This window comes from Myxocyprinus asiaticus, chromosome 39 (genome assembly GCF_019703515.2).
Source record: "Myxocyprinus asiaticus isolate MX2 ecotype Aquarium Trade chromosome 39, UBuf_Myxa_2, whole genome shotgun sequence".
Classification (NCBI taxonomy): domain Eukaryota; kingdom Metazoa; phylum Chordata; class Actinopteri; order Cypriniformes; family Catostomidae; genus Myxocyprinus; species Myxocyprinus asiaticus.
Window position 1 is genome coordinate 11,876,479 of NC_059382.1, and position 22,608 is coordinate 11,899,086.

The window sequence follows — 22,608 nt, forward strand, 5'->3', positions numbered from 1 at the left end:
AATTGTTCCATTACAGAATACAGAGAACATGTAGACCAGAGCTCCAGTGAAGAGGACATAGTGAAGAAGATATATTGCATTAGGATGGACATCGTTTTCCCGTGCATGTATAACAACATTATTCTTGAGGCAGGAGGTGTCAAGCACGCATTTTGCAATGAATAATAAATACAAATTCAAACATTAAAAGAAATGAAAATAAAATCAAAATAGCCTACAAACAGGTGAAAGTTCCATATAAGTTTATCAGGAATTTTTACGATAGGACACATGCTTCAGTCGACATGCTACAACAGTTCCTTTTAAAACATTGTCACCCATACTGAATGGGGCAGAGGCGATAAAGTTCTGGAAATTAGTGGCTATAAAGATCTGGGATGGCAACACAAAAATTCTAGGTTTTAGTTAAAGTATAATAATAATAATAATAATTTAACATTTATATAGCACCTTTCCAGAGTTCAAGAACACTTAACATTCTCAAATTTAGCACAATTTATAGAAGAAGAAGAAGAAAAAATACAGAGCCTGTTTTAGTTTATTCGTTTTACATAAGGAGGAATAGCCTATTCCTGATAATAGATGAATACTCTATGGAGCATTTTAACTTTTTTTTCAGAATAAAGTCTTAACCAGATAATTACCTTAATCACTAATGTGGATATAAATGTTGTCAACTTAAAGAGACAGATACATGTAGATGAGCTCCGACGTGATGTCATCACTTCAGGTCAGGAATTTAACATCACGCTCAGGGTTAGGCTATAAATGAATACATGAGAATCACGTGTGAATCATGTGATGCATTAACATAGACATTTCAAGAAGTAGAAAGTGTATATGATGTCGTATCTTAGTTAATGTTACACTTGACAAGCTCGAGACATGCACAATTAACAGAGACCGCAAACGGAGTCAAGACCGTGGCCATCCGATTTGAAATCACAACGTGCATATTTTCATTCATAAGGTTTACAATTTAGAAATATTGGCTGCACAGATTCATAAAGTTTGGATATGTTTATTTACAATCTCACTTTATCCTTGTGTTTCTTGGATAATCAAGCATACGAATATATTTTATATTATTTGGATTAATCCGTTATTCTTTTTGAAGTCATTATTCGTGCCTTTCCGAGTAAGATATTCAGCTTTGGGCGCATCCCTAAATGTATTTTTAAAGTGGCTGATTCTCGCCGGGTCTTCTGCGGGTCTTCATGCTCACCAAGTGCATTGTTTGACAGTTCTGATTTCTCTATTGTTTATCAAAACATTGTTCACAAAAACTACAATTTTATGGGATATTTAAACTTTAATTGTACATTATAAAGCTTTAAGGTGAATTTATCAACCTTTGTGACCTCAAAATGGGTACCTTAATGCAAAATGGACACCTATGTTGTTTATTCATGAGTTAACCATGAACCATTTATCATCCACATTATCAGCCTATGCAAATTTACCTTAAAGTGGACCCCTGTGAACCAATTATTGAGTTACCAACATTAATAGTGTACTTTAATGTAAAGTGAACACCTGTGAACCATTTATTAATGAGCTATTAATGTTAGTAAGCTATAAAAGTGTACCTTAATGTAAAGTGAACACCTGTGAACAATTTATTAATGAGTTATGAATGTTAGTAAGCTATAAAAGTGTACCTTAATGTAAAGTGAACACCTGTGAACCATTTATTTATGAGTTAGGAATGTTAGTATGCTATGAAAGTGTACCTTAATTTAAAATGAAAACCTGTGAACCATTTATTTATGAGTTACAAATGTTAGTTAGCTATGAAAGTGTACCTTATGTAAAACACCTGTGAACCATTTATTTATTATTTATGAATGTTAGTAAGCTATGCAAGTGTACCTTAATGTAAAGTGACCACCTGTGAGCCGTTTATTAAGGACTTTTCCAACATTAGTAACCCGGAGTATCACATCAAGCTTGGAGGGCACTATGGTTTTGAATGCTAAGCTGTAGTCTACAAACAGCAATCTCACATAAGTGTTCCTTTCTTCCAGGTGGGAGAGAGCAGTGTGTAGTGTAAGTGCAATGGCATCATCAGTGGAGCGGTTGTTGCGGTAAGCAAACTGAAGTGAGTCCAGTGAGGCAGGCAGCACAGAGCAGATGTAATCTCTGATTAGTCTCTCAAAGCATTTGCTGATGATGGGGGTCAGAGCAACAGGACAGCAGTCATTTAAGCAAATGATTTTGGATTCATTCGGTACAGGCACAATTGTGGACGTTTTAAAGCATGTGGGGACCACAGACAAGGAGAGGGAGAGGTTGAAAATGTCAGTAAAAACACCAGCCAGTTGGTCCACGCATGCTCTGTTGATGCAGCCTGGAATGCCATCTGGACCCGTGCCTTTATGGATATTCACCCATTGGAAGGATCGGGTTACATCCGCTACAGAGATGGAGAGTGAACTAACCTTTGTAGCTTCGGCCGCAAGAGCTCTCACCTTGAGGGTGCTGTTATTTCCCTCGAAGCGAACATAAAATGTGTTTAGATCATCCGGGAGAGAGGCAGCGGTGTTCACGGCGGAGTTTTTATTCCCTTTGAAGTCCGTGATGATATTAATTCCCTGCCACATGCTTCTAGAGTCGGTGATGTTGAACTGTCCTCCAATCTGTCCTCCAATAAACTGGCTTGTTTATGCTCCTCCGCATTCCCGGAATTAAAAGCGGAGGTCCGCGCATAAAGTGCCACACGAACTGGTTAGGGTAGATCCATATTGTTTTGGTTGGCACTACATCATCTATGCACTTCCTGATGAAACACGTTACTGTATCTGCATAGACCTCGATGTTGTCATCAGAGGTGGACCGGAACATTTCCTAGTCCATGTGATCAAAACAGTCTTGTAGCATAGAATCTGATTGGTCAGAACAGCACTGGATCGTTCTGAGGGCTGGTGCTTCCTGTTTCAGTTTCTGCCTGTAAGCGGGCAGAAGCAGAACGGAAGAATGGTCCGATTTGCCAAATGGTGGGTGGGGGAGGGATTTGTAGCCATCCCAGAAGGGAGAGTAGCAATGGTCCAAAACCCGGTCCCCTCTTGTGTTGCATCTGATGTGTTGGAAGTATTTTGGTGTGACTGACTTGAAGTTGGCTTTGTTAAAGCAATGAACGCGGCCTCAGTGTGCGCGGTTTCCTGCTTACTTACACTCTCATACAGTTCCTTGAGTGCCCAGTCTGTGATAATGACTGCTGTGAATTCCCTCGGTTGCCAGAATGGTCGACACAGATTAGGAGAGCAGAAAGACTTGATAGAATGTATGTTCCTCTGATCACACCAGGATTTGTTGATCATAAAACATACACCACCTCCTCTGCTTTTACCTAAGAGGTCTTTCACTCTGTCCGCTCGGAGTCTGGAACCTCTGCAGACATCCAAGTTTCTGTAAGGCAGATAATGCAGCAGTCCCTCATCTTTCTTTGGAAAGAGATCCATGCTCACAGAGCTTGTTGTCCAGAGACTGAACATTTGCCAGTAGAATGCTGGGTAGCGGGGGTCGATTTGTGCAACGTCTTAATCTGACGAGAACGCCGGCTCTCCTTCCCTTTTTCCGGCTACGCTTACATGGCAGGGCAGCCCAGATAAAAGGCTCTGCTGTGGTGTTTGAAAACAGTGGGTCGGCATTGAGGTATTTAAAGTCCGGTTTTCGGTGTGCGATTGCAGATCTAATATCCAAAAGTGTTTGTCTATCGTAGGCAATAAGGCAGATGACATCCAAGACAAAAAAACATAAGAATTGTAGACAAAACAAACAAAAAACTGCAACACCGGGTCGGAGCTCACAGCGCAGCAGCCATACTTGGCACCATCTTGCTTCACTCAACATATAAAAATATACATACACTATCAAAAGAAAAAATAAACACATTAATATGTTGTGGTGACGTGACTGAGTGACGTCTGCGGAGAACAAGGCCGGGAGAGGAACAGTGGTAAGGATTGACACCTGTGGGAAATTATCTCTAACAAATGTTTTGTGTTGCAGTGAGAGCTGGAGAGGGATAAAAGGGCAGTCCAGACCACCGGAGGAGAGAGAGAGGGAGAGACACACGCAGCCGTGTTGATCTGTGTGTTCGATTGTTGTGCTGAAAAGCAACCGTTTTGTGTTTCACTTAAAATTGGAAAAATAAAGACTTACATTGCAAAGTTTACCCGGCCCTCGCTTCCTCCTTCACAGAGAGAGCTAGTGATCTGTCACAAATGTATATATACTAAGGCTTTATTGTTACATTAGCCTAGCCTATATTTATTATAAATAGTAAACCAATATAAGTAAAAATATATTAAATAAATAAATAAATAACTTTCAGAACACATTTCAATCAAGTCATAATTTATCTAAAATATAACTGACAAACATCATTTTATTTTATTTATAGGATAGATTAGTAGTAAATAAATAAATAAAACACCCCAAGTTGTTTCCATTAATTACCTGCTCTCCTCCCAAAGAGCAAGAAGTTGCACTATCTATACTGTAGAATTAGCATTAGCATTGCTCTTTCCAGTGCAGCAGTTCCATTTGCACACGTCTTTGTATTTTCAATCTTTTTCACAATCTGAGCACTCCCATATTAAAACAAACAAGTATTACATTTCACCAAGTTTGTTCATGCATAACACAAGTCTTTCCCGTCTTTTTTCATGCTTCACACTGCAGCTCCAAACTCCCGCATTTCTCTACCTGTGTCCCGCCTCCTAGCCAATCAAAGGTTTGAAAAGTCACGTGACCCTCCAGTAACCAGTCGTGTTTCCTGTACAGTTTTGGCAAGCATGATTGGTAGTAGCCAACATAGCCAATGAGCTCCCAGCAGTATAATTTAAACAATCTAAACAAATACATAAAATGCATTTTTTTTTTTTTTTTTTTATAAAATGTATATTATTTTGTTATGATTTCAGTAATGGATTATGATACTTTATTTAAATTAAATAAACGTGGAGCTGATTGGTTAGATGTCCTTTTTATTTTCAAAGCAGTGATTGGCTGGGATGCAGGACACCAGATTATTCAGGAGATCGGAGCAGCGATTTTTGAAACTGACAGAGTGAGATGGGGGAAAAAATATGGATTTCTGCAAAAGACAGGCAATGTCCACGAACTAGATGTACTTTAATACTTTACATAAATTTGATTGTGAAATGTCAGTGCTCACATTGTGACAGTATGAGACACTGAATTTACTGGAGCAGTTTTGCTGCATGCCAGAAATGTTTGTTATGTGTTGCTAAGCTAGTTTAAGATAGTTTGAGTTTGTATGTTAGTGAATATAATGTTTATGTGGTCATTTTCCCCCAGTGATAGTGTAAAGCTGTTGATTTTATAAATATTTAAGACCAACTGTACCGTTATTTGCTTTACATATATTCACTATGTTGCCACCCACCAGGCTTTATTAGCCTAAAAATATTCATTCTCTCACCTAACCTTGCTTCTATTTTTATTTGTATCTTCTTGGAAAAAATATATTGAACTATATTGTTTTAAGTAAAATTATTAATAAATTACACATGAACATTTTATATTAAGTACATTAAAGAGTAAGACAAAATACTTTAATGAAGATGTTTATTTACTGTTCATAAAGTTCAGTAAATGGTCATCAGACTATATTACATGATGTTTGTTCATTTATGTACATGATATATGATGAACAACCCCAATTCCAAAAAAGATGATTTATAAATTATATTCAGCCTTTGCTATATTGAAAGCACTACAACTACACATTATATGATGTTTTAGCTTGTGAATTTCATTGTTTTTTTTTTTAAATGTACAGTAATTTCAAATCAGTTGATTGCAACACGCTCCAAAAAAGTTGAGACAGGCAATTTAAGATTAATAACAATTTAACGAGTTGAAATAACAAGGTGATGTGAAAAAGGAGATGTTAAACATGTGAGGCAATTGTGTCATGTACTGTATACTGTATAAGGAGCCTCCAAAAACAGCCTAGTCCTTCAAGAGCCAGGATTGTACAAGACTTGTCAATTTGCCAAGAGATGCTTCAGCAAATAATCCAGCACTTTGAGAACAATGTTCCCCAAAGACAAATTGGAAGGATTTGGGGCATTTCACTTTCTGCAGTGCACAATATAGTTAAAAGATTAAAAGAATCTGGTGAGATCTAGGTGTGTAAAGGGCAAGACGAAAACCACTTCTGAATGCATGTGATCTCTGATCGCTCAGACGTCACTGTCTTAAAAAAACGGCATTCATCTGTAATGGATATCATGAACATGGGCTTGGGATAACTTTAATAAACCTTTGTTAGTCAACACCACTCACCGCTGCATCCACAGATGCAAGTTAAGACTTTACTATGCAAAGCAGAAGCCATACATCAACACTGTCCAGAAGTGCTGCCGATTTCTCTGGTTTCGGTCTCATCTTAGATGGAAAGTAGAACAGTGTAACTGTACTTTTTGGTAAGAAGAGTCCACATTTCAAAAAGTTTTTGAAAAACACAGCCGTCGTGTTATCCGTGCCAATGAGGAAAAGGACCATCCAAGCTGTCAGGTCCAAAAGACAGTGTCTGTATGGGCCAGGGGTGTGTCAGTGCCCATGGCATGGTTAACTCGCACATCAGTGAGAGCACAATGAATGTAGACAGATATGTAAACATTTTGGAGCAACATATACTGTCATCCAGCACCATATTTTCCAGGGATGTCCCTGCATTTTCCAGCAGGACAAGTTCAAAACACATACTTCCCAGATTACAAGTGCATGGCTTGAGCAGAGTGAGCAGAGAGCGTGGGTGCTAGACTGGCCTGCCTGCAGTCCTGACCTGTCTCCAACTGAGAATGTGTGGCACATTATGAAACACACAATACGGCAATGAAGACCCTGTACAATTGTGCAGCTAAAGGCCTACATAATGGATGAATTCCACTTTTTAAATTTAACAAACTTGTTTCTTCAGTGCCCAAATGCTTAATAAGTGTTATTAGAACAAATGGTGATGTTTCACAGTGGAAAACACTCGACTGTCCCAACTTTTTTGGAGTGTGTTGCAATCATCTGATTTGAGATTACTGTACATAAAAAAAAAAAAATTAAAATGAAATTCACAGGTTAAAACATCATATAATTTGTAGTTGTAGTGCTTTCAGTATAGCAAAGGGTGAATATAATTTACAAATCATATAATTTATTTTCATTTTTCAGAATTGCTGAAGCATTAGACATTCATTAATAAATTGCCTGCAGAAGTTGGAAACTCTTTAATAAATGTTTAATAATTGTCTACTTTAATATACACTTTATAGGTTGCTAATGTTGGTAGCTCATTAAAAATGGTTCACAGTGTCCACTTTACATCTAGGTACACTTTCATGTTGGTAAGTCATTGATAAATGGTTCAAAGGTGTTCACTTTACATTAAGGAACACTTTCATAGCTTATTAATATTAGTAAGTCATTAATAAATGGTTCACAGGTGTTCACTTTACATTAAGGCACACTATTATAGCTTACTAGCATTCGTAACTCATTAATAAATTGTTCACAGGTGTCCACTTTACATTAAGGTACACTTTCCTAGCTTACAAATGAATGGTTCATGATAACTCAATAAACTGGTCGTTCAACTTGCATACCTTTTTTGAGGTTGCTAAATACGTTTGTAAATCCACCTTACATTAAGACTTGTACTAGAAAGTGTAGATATTGTTACTTAATTAATAAATGACCCCTAAAATGATGAGAAGTAAATAATATAGATATACTTTTGATAAATAAGAGAAATCAAAGTTACATTTATTGCTGTCGTTATTCCAACTTTGTTAAGTAGGTTAACCACTCTGAGTAGCAGCATTCTTTTGTCTCCAACTTGACAAGCAAAGTGAAATGAGTCAAGATATTAGAGTAATGAATATATTAACAACACCTTTTATTCTCCATATAACATTCTATTTTTGCTGTATCATGACATAAATAATGAATTATGACATTTCATTATTTAAATAAGTATGAATAGGTAACTTTATGAAGCATCTATAACATGTGAGTAAAAATTGGCTCACTAATTGGCAGGTATTGCATGAAATTCATCCTTTTTATTCATGTTGTTATAACTGCACATAAATTATTTATAATGCATTTGTAGATGAGTTATTAGTAATTAATAAACCCCTTTACAAACCCTTTAAAAGGGAACCTTTTTTCTGGTTTCAAAAAATTAATATAAATATTAAAGCAAAATTGACAGGTAGAAGTGAAGTGCGTTCAAAAATCCATGTTCTATCCTAGCACGCCAATACAATCACTGTTAATACTAGTCATGATTTGTGTGTCAACAGATCAATATGATTAATAGTACTTACATTCTTTATAATTTTATGGAGCCTACATCCAAGTCCTGACGAAAACCACATTTTCCAAGTGCACAGTATAAAAGGTGCATGTCACTGTCAAAGAAATATGCCTGACATGCAGCAAGGATGCAGGTAATTCACAATTGTACATAAATTAATAGTTCTATTCTTCTAATTCATTGCATACAGCCAATTTACACTACCAACTTCTTATGAATGTATTGTATTTGCTTATATCACTGGTTCTTGAAAGGGAATGGATTATATAATAGGAAGCAGATGGTGCAATAACCGGGGAAGAACCTCAGAATTAAATTTCACTTGACCCAGGCACAGCTATTAGCACTTTGTGCACACAATTTCACCAAACCCACTTGCACTTAGGTGGTTTTCACACTGGGTACATTTGCTGCAGCCCGAATCCGAGCGCGATTGTTCCCAGTGCCCCCCACAGCATTGATCTTGTTTTAGACTCATGTATGATTCTGTCGAACCCCGGTGCTTTTACGTCATCAACTTGCGTCATCACAACCTCAAACATTTTTGAGGACACAGCTGGTTGCATGCTCACTCACTCACATATATAAAAGGCACCTCACCTTTTCTGTGTCCCACAACGTTTCCCTGCCACTCATGATGCACGTGTGTGTGTTTGTTTATGTGCAACTGATGATGTCATCGTGCTTAAATCGGCAAAAATGCATGCGCAAGTCATTTTACTTCCTGAACAAGTGCGGACCAGAGTACAGGTTGCTTTCTTATTCATGCGAACCGCGCCACAGTCCCAGTGCAACCGAACTCAGACCACCTCCTACAGGTAGTCTCGGGTTCGGTACCGCAGTGCGCTTCCCAGTCTGCATGATAGCTTTCACATTACCAACTTTTTATGCGAACCATGCTCTGTTTCAGACTAAACTGCCAGTGTGAAAGACCCCTTAGACTTAGCGCATATTTGCATGAAAATATCAGAACTTCAAGGCTATGCCCATTGACTTTGCGCATATGGCTTATCGCATAGCGCTGCATAGTGTGACTAACATGCAGCATATTACAGTCATTTTTTACTTGCTTGAACAAGAAAATCCATTAGTTTAGGAAAGCATCCTAAACCCTTATCCCATTTTATAAGAGTGCAAGTAAGATTTTTTTGGAAGAGGAAGAGGAGATGAGACATGAATGTCAAGTAAGAACATTTGTCTCTGATCAGATCTGTGCTATATATCGTGGTTATATATCGCTCCTCTTAGTATCATACACGCATTACTGCATGCTCAGCGTCAGAACGACAAGGATTGTGGGAGTCCTTTCTTAAAGCTGTAGTGCAACATTACAGTTGCCAATATATGACAGAAATCTATATAAATGGGAAAATCTTTTTCAGTCAATAGAAGTGGCTTGTGAGAATATCACTTTGGAGTCTTGTCCCACTGCTACAGTACAGTAACATTGCCTCAATGTATATTTTTGCTCTAGCTGTCAACAAAATGGATCAACTATATAGTGAAGGTAAATTTTAAAAAGATAAAAAATAAAAATATAAAAGGTAGCAAAAAAACACTATGAACTGTGTTTTCAGGACAAGGATATTTTTAATTTTCATAAATTGTCACATTTTAATTGGGGCAAGTTGCAACTTTTTAATTTTCTAGTTATTACTTAATATTTGGTGGCCAAAACCATGGTTTGTATGTTTCCTTTTATATTTTTGCAGTTTAGCGTTTCATATTTAATTCACTGTTTACTTTTTGCTGAAAAGCCTATAATAAGCTGTTTAATGGCAGGTTCCATTGTGACAACATGCCCCACATATTGTGGCAACATGCCTTGCAATTGGTTTGTGTTCAATGAACTGAATTTAATTGTTTGCTTTTTTGTTTTTGTTTGTTTGTTTGTTTGTTTGTTTGTTTGTTTTGTTGCCAATACTTTAAGGTATGCTACTGTATGTGGCTATACAGAGATATATATATTTTTAAATAAATATATCCATAGAAATATTTACAGGTGTTTTTCAACTAGAGCTGAAATCAGAACCATTCTAGATTTCTTTCATTGATAATATACAAAACCCCAAATCCAGTGTTTTTGCAGCAACTGTTGTGCAAGTGCAACATATTTATCCAATGAACAGCTTGCTATTTCTTTAATTTTTACACACACACACACACACACACACACACACGTGTTGATGCGGCTATTCTTATGAGGACTCTATCTGATAGATTCTATCTGCAAACCCTACCCCTAAACCTAACCATCACAAAAAATGTTCTGCATTTTTAAATTTTCAAATAAAACGTCGTTTAATATGTTTTTTTAAATGATTTGAATTATGGGGACACTAGAAATGTCCTCATAAACCACCCAAACCCGTCCACACACACAGACACACACAAAAGCCTAAAGTAACAAGTATACATGTTTACAAATAATACATCATTTATTTTTACTGTATTTATATTTACTGTACTATGTTTTTAATACCCTCATAACAATGTTACAAATAAATATACACCAAATGCTAATATAAAAAAAAAATTATATTATCTGAAGATACTAAAAATCACTTATTTTGAAAGAAATCTTCTCATTTATACATGCAATATAAATATTACTTCTTTTTTTCAATTAGTACATGTTTTGTCTTTGCCAACAGATATATTCTTACCTGGACCTACTTGTGTTTTCTCAAAACCAAAAAGAATGCTATTCTAATATCTTTAGTTTTCATTCCATATATTATTGGATTGATAACTGGAAGGACTGTGAAAATCATCATACCACAAACCTTCTGTACATTGGGAGAGACACTGGGGAATCTATATGACAGAATAGCAATTGTTCCCACTATTTCAAAGAGAAAAAATGTAACAATTTGAGCCATACATGTATTTAAAGCCTTACTTTTTGAATGTGTATGCTTTATACACATGATAAGAATGTGTGTATAAGAGAACAGCTGGATAGAGACACTGATTATCTGCATAAATGCTGTCATAGTTAGACCATACATATTGTTCACAGTGAAATCCCCTCCACATGAAATCAAAAGCAAAGATGGGTTATCACAATATACGTTGACAATAAAAGACTTACATTTCTCCATTCTGGCTTGGAGGGAAAATAACACAAGTATCAAAGTGATGTCAAGGCCCCATGCCGACGCTAAGATGCCACATAATCTCCTAGGAGTCATGATAGAATTATATCTGAGCGGGTAGCATATTGCTATATATCGGTCTACAGACATGGCTGCCAGTAGAAAAAGTATTGCACCTCCATACATATGTAGCAAAAAGCCTTGAAGAACACATGTAGGGTAATACACATTGTTTGTTTGTGTCACAATGTCCACAAGCACCCTTGGTAGAGCACAAGTGATTCCCATTAAATCAGTCAGAGGCAGACTGAACATTATGTAGAACATCGGCTTGTGAAGGCTTCTCTGGGTGATTATCAATGCCATAATTGTTCCATTACAGAATACAGAGAACATGTAGATCAGAGCTCCAGTGAAGAAGACAGGATATATAGCACTGGGATGGACATCAAATTCTGCTATTTGAAGGTTGAATGTGAAAGCATGATACGAAAGGTTTCCAGCCATTAAAAAACTTAATGGAAAACAAATAAGAACAATAATGAATATTTTCACCAGCATTTTATATAAATGGTAATGCTAAAAAGAAATGCTCAATTTACTTACTCTATACTTACCTTTGCAATTCACTTAACAATAATATTTAATCAATAATTATGTATCCTAATTTTTTTCCGTTGAACACCTAGACACTCCAGCTCTGTGTGTACTGTGTGGCTGAGCATGTCATCTTATGTAGATTTATGCTAAAAAAAAAAAAAATAAAAAAAAAAACTGGATCATTCAGAAAGTCATGGATTACGTGATAGTCCAATGAATCCAGATGAGGTCATGTACGGGGCCTGCCCAACCAATCACAAAAAAAAGCACCAGAAATGTGTAGTGTTTTTCTATTTTTGTCATTGGCCGAAAGCAAGGACACACTCAAAAAGCGGCAACTGTAAACCAGAGTCAGTTACACGAGCGAGAACGGTAATAAGAGATATTTTTGTGTAATGTATAGGTTTTTAATGCCCATAAAGAAGCCTGGTGCTGCCTCGGTGTGCTGTGACCATGTGGCTGCTGTTAATGTATCACAGGCTCCCTCTTATCAAATATCTCCCTCCACATCAGCTCACCAAAATCACGCTGCAGGTGTTTGTGAAATACTGAACATGAATTATAAAGTAGAGGTCTATGCAGGATGGATTTTTCAGACCCACTAACACTCTGTACCTTAAATACATGAAATAAATCTATTTTATTTTTTAAATAGATTTAAATTTTGCAGGTCATTTCTTTCTCCCGTTTCTGCATACACATCATCCCGCCCGCACCTGCACTCAGAAATCAAAACTTGTCCCGCACCGCACTGTTGCGGGATGTGTGCTTCTGTTTTCCCTGTTGTTAATTCGGTGTCGATGAGAGATTCTGTCTCCATGCGTCTTACATCTCTTATACATCTTTTTACAGTGCTGTGATAGTTTTTTGTTTATTGTTTGTCATTGCTTTTTAAACTACTCTTTTTTTGCCATGAAAATAACCTTTGGTGCTTACATGGCATTACTTTCCATCCATCCATCCAAATTCCTGTGTTCCCTAAATTACTTTACACATAGTTTCACTGGTAAAAAAAATATCAATACCCTTTGCTATCCTACAAAGGCCATACTCATTAACTAACATTGAAACGGAGAAAAATGTCTTGAATTATTGTGATGTGGATTTTGTTGTTACTGCATTTTCACACAATGGTTAATTTCAGCATATGAGACAAACTCGTCTGTCACTGGACAAATCATAAGAGACCTGTTTCAGTCAGAACTCACTTTTGCGTTTTGCCTTGGTAGGGCAGTATCATTGCTTATTACATTTCCGTCAAACAGAAAGAACTGTCATCATTTAATATTATATAATTACTTCTTTAAGCAGTTCCCATCTTTGTCAAATTTTAGGATCTTAATCTTATATGTTATTGATCTCTAATATATTTCCTTTCACTCCATCCTTATTTTCCTCCTTGATATTATTTCTCATCCAATCCATCCATATTTGTCTTTGTAATTTGCTTTAAGGCTGTAATTCTAATTGATACTACTACTTTTATATTGATCTTTATAGTTCTACGTATTCGTATATTGATGAATATTTTAGAAACTTTGTGGAACCATTAAAACTTCCTAAACTGACAACTGAGCAAAGAAATTGTCTTGATTCTGAGATAACCTTGGAGGAACTTGACGAGGTAATTAAGGCCTTACCTACAGGCAAAGCTCCGGGGCCAGATGTTTTTGCTGCTGAATTTTTTAGATCTTATGCTACAGAACTGGCTCCACTTTTGTTAGAAGTTTATACAGAATCATTAAAGAACGGAAAGCTTCCTCCAACCATGACACAAGCCTGGATCAGTCTGATTCTTAAAAAGGACAAAGATCCGTGTGCGTGTAATGTGTAAAGGTTATGACATCTCTTATACATATACACTATATTGCCAAAAGTATTCGCTCACCCATCCAAATAATTTAATTCAGGTGTTCCAATCACTTCCATGGCCACAGGTGTATAAAATGAAGCACCTAGGCATGCAGACTGCTTCTACAAACATTTGTGAAAGAATGGGCCGCTCTCAGGAGCTCAGTGAATTCCAGCGTGGTACTGTGATAGGATGCCACCTGTGCAACAAGTCCAGTCGTGAAATTTCCTCGCTACTAAATATTCCACAGTCAACTGTCAGTGGTATTATAACAAAGTGGAAGCGATTGGGAATGACAGCAACTCAGCCACGAAGTGGTAGGCCACGTAAAATGACAGAGCAGGGTCAGCGGATGCTGAGGCGCATAGTGCGCAGAGGTCGCCAACTTTCTGCAGAGTCAATCGCTACAGACCTCCAAAGTTCATGTGGCCTTCAGATTAGCTCAAGAACAGTGCGTAGAGAGCTTCATGGAATGGGTTTCCATGGCCGAGCAGCTGCATCCAAGCCATACATCACCAAGTGCAATGCAAAGCGTCTGATGCAGTGGACTCTAGAGCAGTGGAGACGTGTTCTCTGGAGTGACGAATCACGCTTCTCCATCTGGCAATCTGATGGACGAGTCTGGGTTTGGCGGTTAACAGGAGAACGGTACTTGTCTGACTGCATTGTGCCAACTGTGAAGTTTGGTGGAGGAGGGATTATGGTGTGGGGTTGTTTTTCAGGAGCTGGGCTTGGCCCCTTAGTTCCAGTGAAAGGAACTCTGAATGCTTCAGCATACCAAGAGATTTTGGACAATTCCATGCTCCCAACTTTGTGGGAACAGTTTGGGGATGGCCCCTTCCTGTTCCAACATGACTGCACACCAGTGCACAAAGCAAGGTCCATAAAGACATGGATGAGCGAGTTTGGTGTGGAAGAACTTGACTGGCCTGCACAGAGTCCTGACCTCAACCCGATAGAGCACCTTTGGGATAAATTTGAGCGAAGACTGTGAGCCAGGCCTTCTCGTCCAACATCAGTGTCTGACCTCACAAATGCGCTTCTGGAAGAATGGTCAAACATTCCCATAAACACACTCCTAAACCTTGTGGAAAGCCTTCCCATAATAGTTGAAGCTGTTATAGCTGCAAAGGGTGGGCCGACATCATATTAAACCCTATGGATTAAGAATGGGATGTCACTTAAGTTCATATGCGTCTAAAGGCAGGTGAGTGAATACTTTTGGCAATATAGTGTAGATCAGGTGGGGTTTATTCGGGGCCACAGCTCTTCTGATAACATCAGGCGTTTCATTAATATCATGTGGTCAGTAGCGAATGATCAGTCTCCGGTCGCTGCCATTTCACTTGACGCCGAAAAGGTGTTTGATATGGTAGAATGGGATTATCTTTTTAAGATTTTAGAAATGTATGGGTTCGGGAGTACATTCATTGGTTGGATTAAGTTACTTTATAGACACCCTGTTGCAGCGATACAAACAAATGGACTAATTACAGATTATTTTACTCTGGATAGGAGCACTCGGCAGGGTTGCCCTCTTTCCCCATTATTGTCTTGCCCTGGAACCATTAGCAGCTGCGATAAGAAAGGAGGATGATTTTCCAGAGGTGGAGGCGGGAGGTATGGCGCATAAGCTTCTGCTTTACGCAGATGATATTTTATTATTCGTCTCCGACCCCACTAGATCTATGCCTGCCCTCCACAGAATTATTCATTCCTTTTCCAAGTTCTCAGGATACAAAGTCAGTTGGTCTAAATCCGAAGCTTTGGCTCTGACAGCATACTGCCCAGTAACGGCTTTCCAGCCAGGCGCCTTTCAGTGGCCCAAACAGGGCATTAAGTATTTGGGTATTTTATTCCCAGCAAATTTGTCTGATTTAGTTAGAGTTAATTTTGACCCTTTAATAAAAAGGTTTTCGAGCAATGTGGACAGATGGGCTTCATTACCTTTATCGATGATTGGGAAGATTAATGTTATTAAAATGAATTGTATTCCAAAATTCAACTACTTGCTACAGTCTCTCCCTGTAGATGTCCCCCTCTCTTATTTTAACCAGTTTGATAGCATAGCGAATTCCTTCATTTGGAATGGTAAACGTCCCAGACTACATTCCAACAAATTACATAGGCCGATTGACAAAGGTGGGTTAGGCTTACCCAAGATTTTGTTTTATTATTACACGTTCGGTCTCAGACATTTGGCTCATTGGACGTTTCCACCTGAAAGAGCCCCTCCATGATTTTCTATTGAACAGGAAGTCCTTGCCCCTATTTCACCATTGCAAAGTCTTTCTATTAAACTAACCGGAGAAGTTAAGTCACACCCCGTTATTTCACATTTGCACATGATTTGGACAAGAGTGGCCAGAGTATTTAATTTGGACGTTTATTTAAATGTTGCCTCAAGCATATGGCTGAACCCAAAATTATGTATCAATAAGTCCCCTTTCTGTTGGTCAGAGTGGATTGTGAGAGGGGTTGTTACACTCAGCGACCTGATGAGAGTGGAGTGTTGAGATCTTTTGAGAATCTGGGTCATCATTTTGGGATTCCCAGATCTCAGTTTTATAGGTATTTACAGCTGCGCCACATGCTCTGTACTATTTTTGAGAGTAGCACACACCCCCCTAAAGTGGCAGATGGGGTCCCCTGGTGTTTCATCAAAATTACAATACTAGAAACATAAAACTATTTTTTTTAACATTTGTGACAACGTAAAATTATAAATAATAAAAATTGTTATGTTGGAAAATTCTAAACACGCCAGAGTGCGCAGCTGTAACGTCTGAACAGGCTCCCATCCACCAGAGGGAGACTCACCTGAATATTTAACTCATGTCACTTCCTGTTCCTGCCACATCAGTTCCTGTTTGGACATTCTCCATGTGTATAAGCCATATGCCCACAGTATCACCTTGTGAATTATTGCCAGTTGTCTGCCTTACTAAGCATTGTTTCTCTGCCATTGTTTTGTCTATTGTTATGACCATTGCTTACGTTTGCTGGATTTACGTCTCTGGATTACTGTTTTTGGATTTGTTGCCTGAGGACCTATTTATCTGTGTTTTGACCCAAGCCTGTGACCTGACTACGTTTAAAGAATACTGTTTGAATTGTTTGAGCAACCCCTTTAATAAATATCCGCAATAGGATCCCACTCAGCCTACCTCATCCTTACAGAATACTCCGCCCGGCTCGGATCCAGCGGATGTCTCTCAACTCCTTTCAACCATTGGGTGTCAGAATGAGGTACTCAAGGGATTTCAACACCAACTGCTAACACTTCAAACCGCCAATGACCAGCTAACACAATATATTCGGTCTCTTCCTACACCACGCCATGATCAGGTAAGATTTGCTCTTCCCGATAAGTTTGACGGCTCTCCTGATAACTGTACTGGTTTCCTACAACAATGCTCAATTTACTTCTCAAACCAACCTGATGTATTTATCCAGGATAAGTTGAAATGCTCGTTTATCATGATTTTACTAACTGGGAAGGCATTAGAGTGGGCTACAGCTGTTTTGAATCATGATACACTTATTCAACAATCTTACAGTCATTTTTCTAAGTTGATTTGTGATGTTTTGGATGCAGCAACTCAGCTTACTCAGTTACACCAAGACAATAAATCTGCTTCCGACCATGCCATACAGTTTCGCACTCTTGCAGCACAGAGCAGATTTAATGACATTGCGTTGAAACACATCTTTCGTTCTAGTCTGTCAGCCAAACTTTAGGCAGAATTAGTGTGCAGAGATAACTCCCTCGACTTCTCTCAATACATTACCCTCGCTATCAGATTAGACAATCTCTTACGATCACAACCATGTTTCAATACCTCCTTGCCATGTCATGTAACTACAACCTCAGTTCAGGTACCAAGTCAGCACCAACCTACGGAGACAATGCAAATAGAACAAACTTGTGTGTCTCAAGACGAACGTAGAAGACAATTACTCCATAACCTCTGTTTCTACTGTGGTGAACCAGGTCATCGCTGTTCCAACTGCCCCATCAGACCTACTACCACCTCTACACAACGTTATTGAGTGAATCACATCTTTAATCCTCTAACAATCAGTCAAGGCTTGTCACTATCCATCATTTTGTCCATAGCTAACCAAGAATATAATTTTTCAGCGTTAATAGACTCTGGAGCTGCTGCCAATGTTATACATCAGGACTTGGTGAAGCAATTGAACATCCCCACGACCAAGTGTGAACCACATATTACAGTAACTGCTGTCGATGATGGTCCCATCGGTAAAGGTCATATCACTCATCAAACTCTTCCTATAAAACTCCAAGTCGGTCTGCTTCACATTGAACAAATCACTCTGTACGTCATTTCTTCACCAAGAAACCCAGTGATTCTCGGATATCCCTGGTTATCCACTCACGAACCCCAGTTTTCATGGAAGAACAAGGATTTAATCCATTGGTCTCCTCACTGTCATCTCCACTGTCTGGATCTGCCACCCAAGTTTACAGTCTGCACAACTCATCTCACTGAGAACCTCCCTTCATTGCCAAACAATGTCCCCAATGAGTATGCTGACTTGGCCGAGGTTTTTAGTAAGGAGAGAGCCACCCAGTTACCTCCTCATCGATCCTATAGAACTTCTTCCAAACACTTCTCCACCCAAAAGCTGTGTTTACCCATTGTCCATCCCAGAGACCAAGGCCATGGAGGAGTACATTGACGAGGCCCTATCTTATGGATTTATTAGACCCTCTACTTCTCCAGCTGCTTCTGGATTCTTCATTGTTGGCAAGAAAGCTGGCAGCTTAAGACCTTGTATTGACTATCATGCACTCAACGCAATTACTGTCAAGAACCGCCATCCACTCCCACTTATTCCTTCTTCCCTAGAACAATTACGAGAGGCCAGGTACTTCACAAAATTGGACCTCAGATCTGCTTACAACCTCACCAGAATACGAGAGGGTGATGAATGGAAGACCACCTTTCTCACCACCAGGGGGCACTACGAATACTTGGTAATGCCGTACGGACTATCCAACTCACCTTCCGTCTTCCAATCTTTCGTCAATGAGGTCTTCAAAGACCTCCTGAATCAATATGTGATAGTCTACATAGACGACATTCTGATCTATTCCCGGTCTATGGAGGAGAATATTGACCAAGTAAGGAATGTCTTGTCACGTCTTCTCCTGTACAATCTTTTCGTCAAAGCCAAGAAGTGTGAATTTCATGTCCTTTCCACCACATTCTTGGGGTATAATATTAGCCACTCTGGAGTGGAGATGGATTTCACCAAGGTAAAAGATGTCATTGACTGGCCCACACCCACCACGGTAAAGGAATTACAACGATTTCTAGGCTTCGCTAATTTCTACCGCAGATTCATCCGTAATTACAGTACCATTGCTGCACCCATCACCTCTCTTCTTAAAGGTAAACCTAAGAAGTTGGCATGGACAGAGGCAGCATCAACCACCCTCAATAGACTCAAGTCCAGTTTTACCTCTGCCCCCATTCTCAAGCATCCCAACCCTCAACTTCCCTTCATCGTAGAAGTCGACGCCTCTGATACTGGAATTGGTGCTGTCTTTTCCCAACATCATGGAAACCCAGGCAAACTACACCCCTGTGCATTCTTCTCCTGGAAATTAACATCAGCAGAGCGCAATTACGACATCGGTAACAAAGAGTTACTATCTATCAAGGCCGCTCTAGAGGAGTGGAGACACTGGTTAGAAGGCGCACTTCATCCATTTCAAGTCATCATCGATCAAAAAAATCTGGAATACATCAAGGAAGCCAAGAAATTAAATCCTCGCCAAGCCAGATGGGCATTCTTCTTCGCTCAGTACGATTTCACAGTCCCATATTGTCCAGGAAGTAAGAATAGTAAAGCTGATGCTCTGTCACGTATCTATGAATCTGTTGAGACACATATTAGTCCGGAGAGGATTCTAACTTCCTCCATCATCATCGCACCCATCCGGTGGGATATCATGGAGGAGATTCAACACGTTCAACAAGAGGAACATTCTCCTCCCGAATGTCCCACTGGCAAAGTGTACGTTCCTTCCAGACTACACAACAGAATTATTCAATGGGTTCACGCATCACTCTCCTCTGGACATCCTGGAATTAACCATATTATTACTTTAGTCAGGAACTCTTTCTGGTGGCCAACACTATCCACTGACATCAATAACTATTTAAGTGCCTGTCAGAACTGTGCACAATCCCGCACACCTCGTCAACTACCTGCAGGACTACTAGAACCACTACCCATTCCACAATGACCCTGGTCTCACTTGTCCATTGATTTCGTCACTGATCTGCCTAACTCTCAAGGATCCACCACCATCATGGTCACCATTGATCGCTTCTCAAAATCATGCCGTCATATACCTTTGAAGGGTCTACCCACTGCCATGGAAACTACTCAAGTACTGTTCAATCAAGTGTTACGAATCTATGGATTACCTGATGACATAGTCACTGATCAAGGACCGCAGTTCACTTCAAGAGTATGGAGAGCCTTCTGCCAACTACTCAACATCAACGTCAGTCTCACCTCTGGATAACATCCACAGGCTAATGGACAAGTGGAACGTCTCAATCAGGAAATTGGTAGATATCTAAGGTCGTACTGTAGTAAGGAACAGGAGAAGTAGAGCATCTTCCTTCCATGGGCAGAGTATGCACAAAACTCCCTCACACACCCTTCTACAGGTTTGACCCCCTTCCAATGTGTCCTGGGATATCAACCTCCCCTATTCCCTTGGTCTGGGGAGCCTTCCGAAGTGCCTGCCGTGGACGATTGGATTAGAAAAAGCGAGTTAGACTGGAACAGTGCTCATGTCCGTCTTCAACGAGCCATTTGGTCTCAAAAGATCCAAACTGACCGACACCAATGCCCTCATCCTGAGTATCAACCAGGTCAAATGGTGTGGCTTTCTACTCGGGACCTACGCCTGAAACTCCCCTGCAAAAAGCTAAGTCCCAGGTATATAGGTCCCTTCAAGATCTTACGTCAAGTTAATCCTGTCACATACCGTTTAGAATTGCCTGACACTTACCGCATCTCTCCTTCTTTCCATGTGTCCCTCCTGAAACCAGTCCATGAATCACCGAGTCCTGAGGCTACTGACGAGGGACCTCCTCCGCCGCTTGAAATCGATGGAGCTCCTGCCTACCCAGTTCGGGAGATTCTTGATTCTCGCAGGAGGGGTGGTCAACTTCATTACCTTGTGGACTGGGAGGGATACGGCCCAGAGGAGAGATCGTGGATACCAGCCAAAGACATCTTGGATCCATCACTCCTCAGAGACTTTCATCAAGCCCATCTGGATCGCCCGGCCCCCAGATCAAGAGGTCGCCCCAGGAGTGGAACAACTAGAGGTGTTTTTAAAGGGGGGGGGGTTCTGTAACATCTGAACAGGCTCCCATTCACCAAAGGGAGCCCTCACCTGAATATTGAACTCTTGTCACTTCCTGTTCCTGCCACATCAGTTCCTGTTTGGACATTCTCAGTGTATATAACCCATACGCCCACAGTATCACCTTGCGAAGTATTGCCAGTTATCTGCCTTACCAAGCATTGTTTTGTATATTGTTATGACCATTGCTTACATTTGCTGGATTTAAGTCTCTGGATTACTGTTTTTGGATTTGTTGCCTGAGGACCGATTTATCTGTGTTTTGACCCTACCCTGTGACCTGACTACGTTTAAAGAATACTGCTTGAATTGTTTGAGCAACCCCTCTAATAAATATCTGCAAATGGATCCCACTCAGCCTACCTCATCCTTACAGCAACGCACTGTTTTCTGAAGGAACAGTGACTGACTGACACTGGCAGAGTGGATCCTCATTTTCAACTCATAATGATGGTAAAGTATAATTCTTCTTTGATATAGGAGAGAGCGGGGCACAAACTAACACTGTTTGGTTTTCTTAAGTATGTGTAAATGCACTTGGGGTTCAAAGTATTTTTATTTTTTCACATTCATTTTACATATTTCTGGTACAAATAGAGTATGTGGACTTGTTTCATGAATACAGCGTATACTTTTTTTTTTCGCCATCTACCTGGAAAAAAAAAGTTGTAACATGACAATTATGACTGCTTAAAATCCCCCTCTAACAACTGTATCTGATCTAATTAAATTAAATAAAAGATAAACTAAAATATTATGTCAGTATAAGTAATTTATTAACTTTGTCATATATAATATATCAATAATTTTGACACTTGACAATAAATACATAACAGAGCCCCAGCACTGGCCGAAATAATGCATGGATTGATCACACACACACACACACACACACACACACACACACAGGGCATGCACACATAAGGGAGACTTACAAATTTGACTGCATGGAATTTCATATTGTTTGTTCTAATTGGGGCATGTTTTAACGCAGTGTTACATCGTGCCCCGTCAGCGCAGCTGGGATTTACACCTGGCTTGTCACTTTTGTTGGCTTGCTAAAAATGAAAAGACTATGTAAGATACTAGCTAACAGATTGGAGATTAAAATGATACTAAGTTTGCCTTGTTTTAAATAAACACTAAAAACAGAATTAAAAATAAATTTTGTGTGAATTTTACTTTTGCTACGTAAAAATGAACTTTTGGTGATATCTTCCAAAGTTTTTTGAATTTGCCGCAATTTTTTCTCTACATGTTGTTGTTATGGCAACAAGTAGGCCTAAAC

At 39.2% G+C, this 22,608-nt stretch overlaps 1 protein-coding gene across 1 annotated transcript; it reads right to left on the bottom strand.

Annotated features, from left to right (window-relative positions):
- Nucleotides 1–11,019: 11,019 nt before the first annotated feature.
- On the bottom strand, nt 11,020–11,952 carry or71at1 (odorant receptor, family 71, subfamily AT, member 1). Its single transcript, XM_051678771.1, has one exon. It carries the CDS (start codon nt 11,950–11,952, stop codon nt 11,020–11,022), a length of 933 nt encoding a protein of 310 aa, XP_051534731.1.
- Between the last annotated feature and the right edge of the window lie 10,656 nt (nt 11,953–22,608).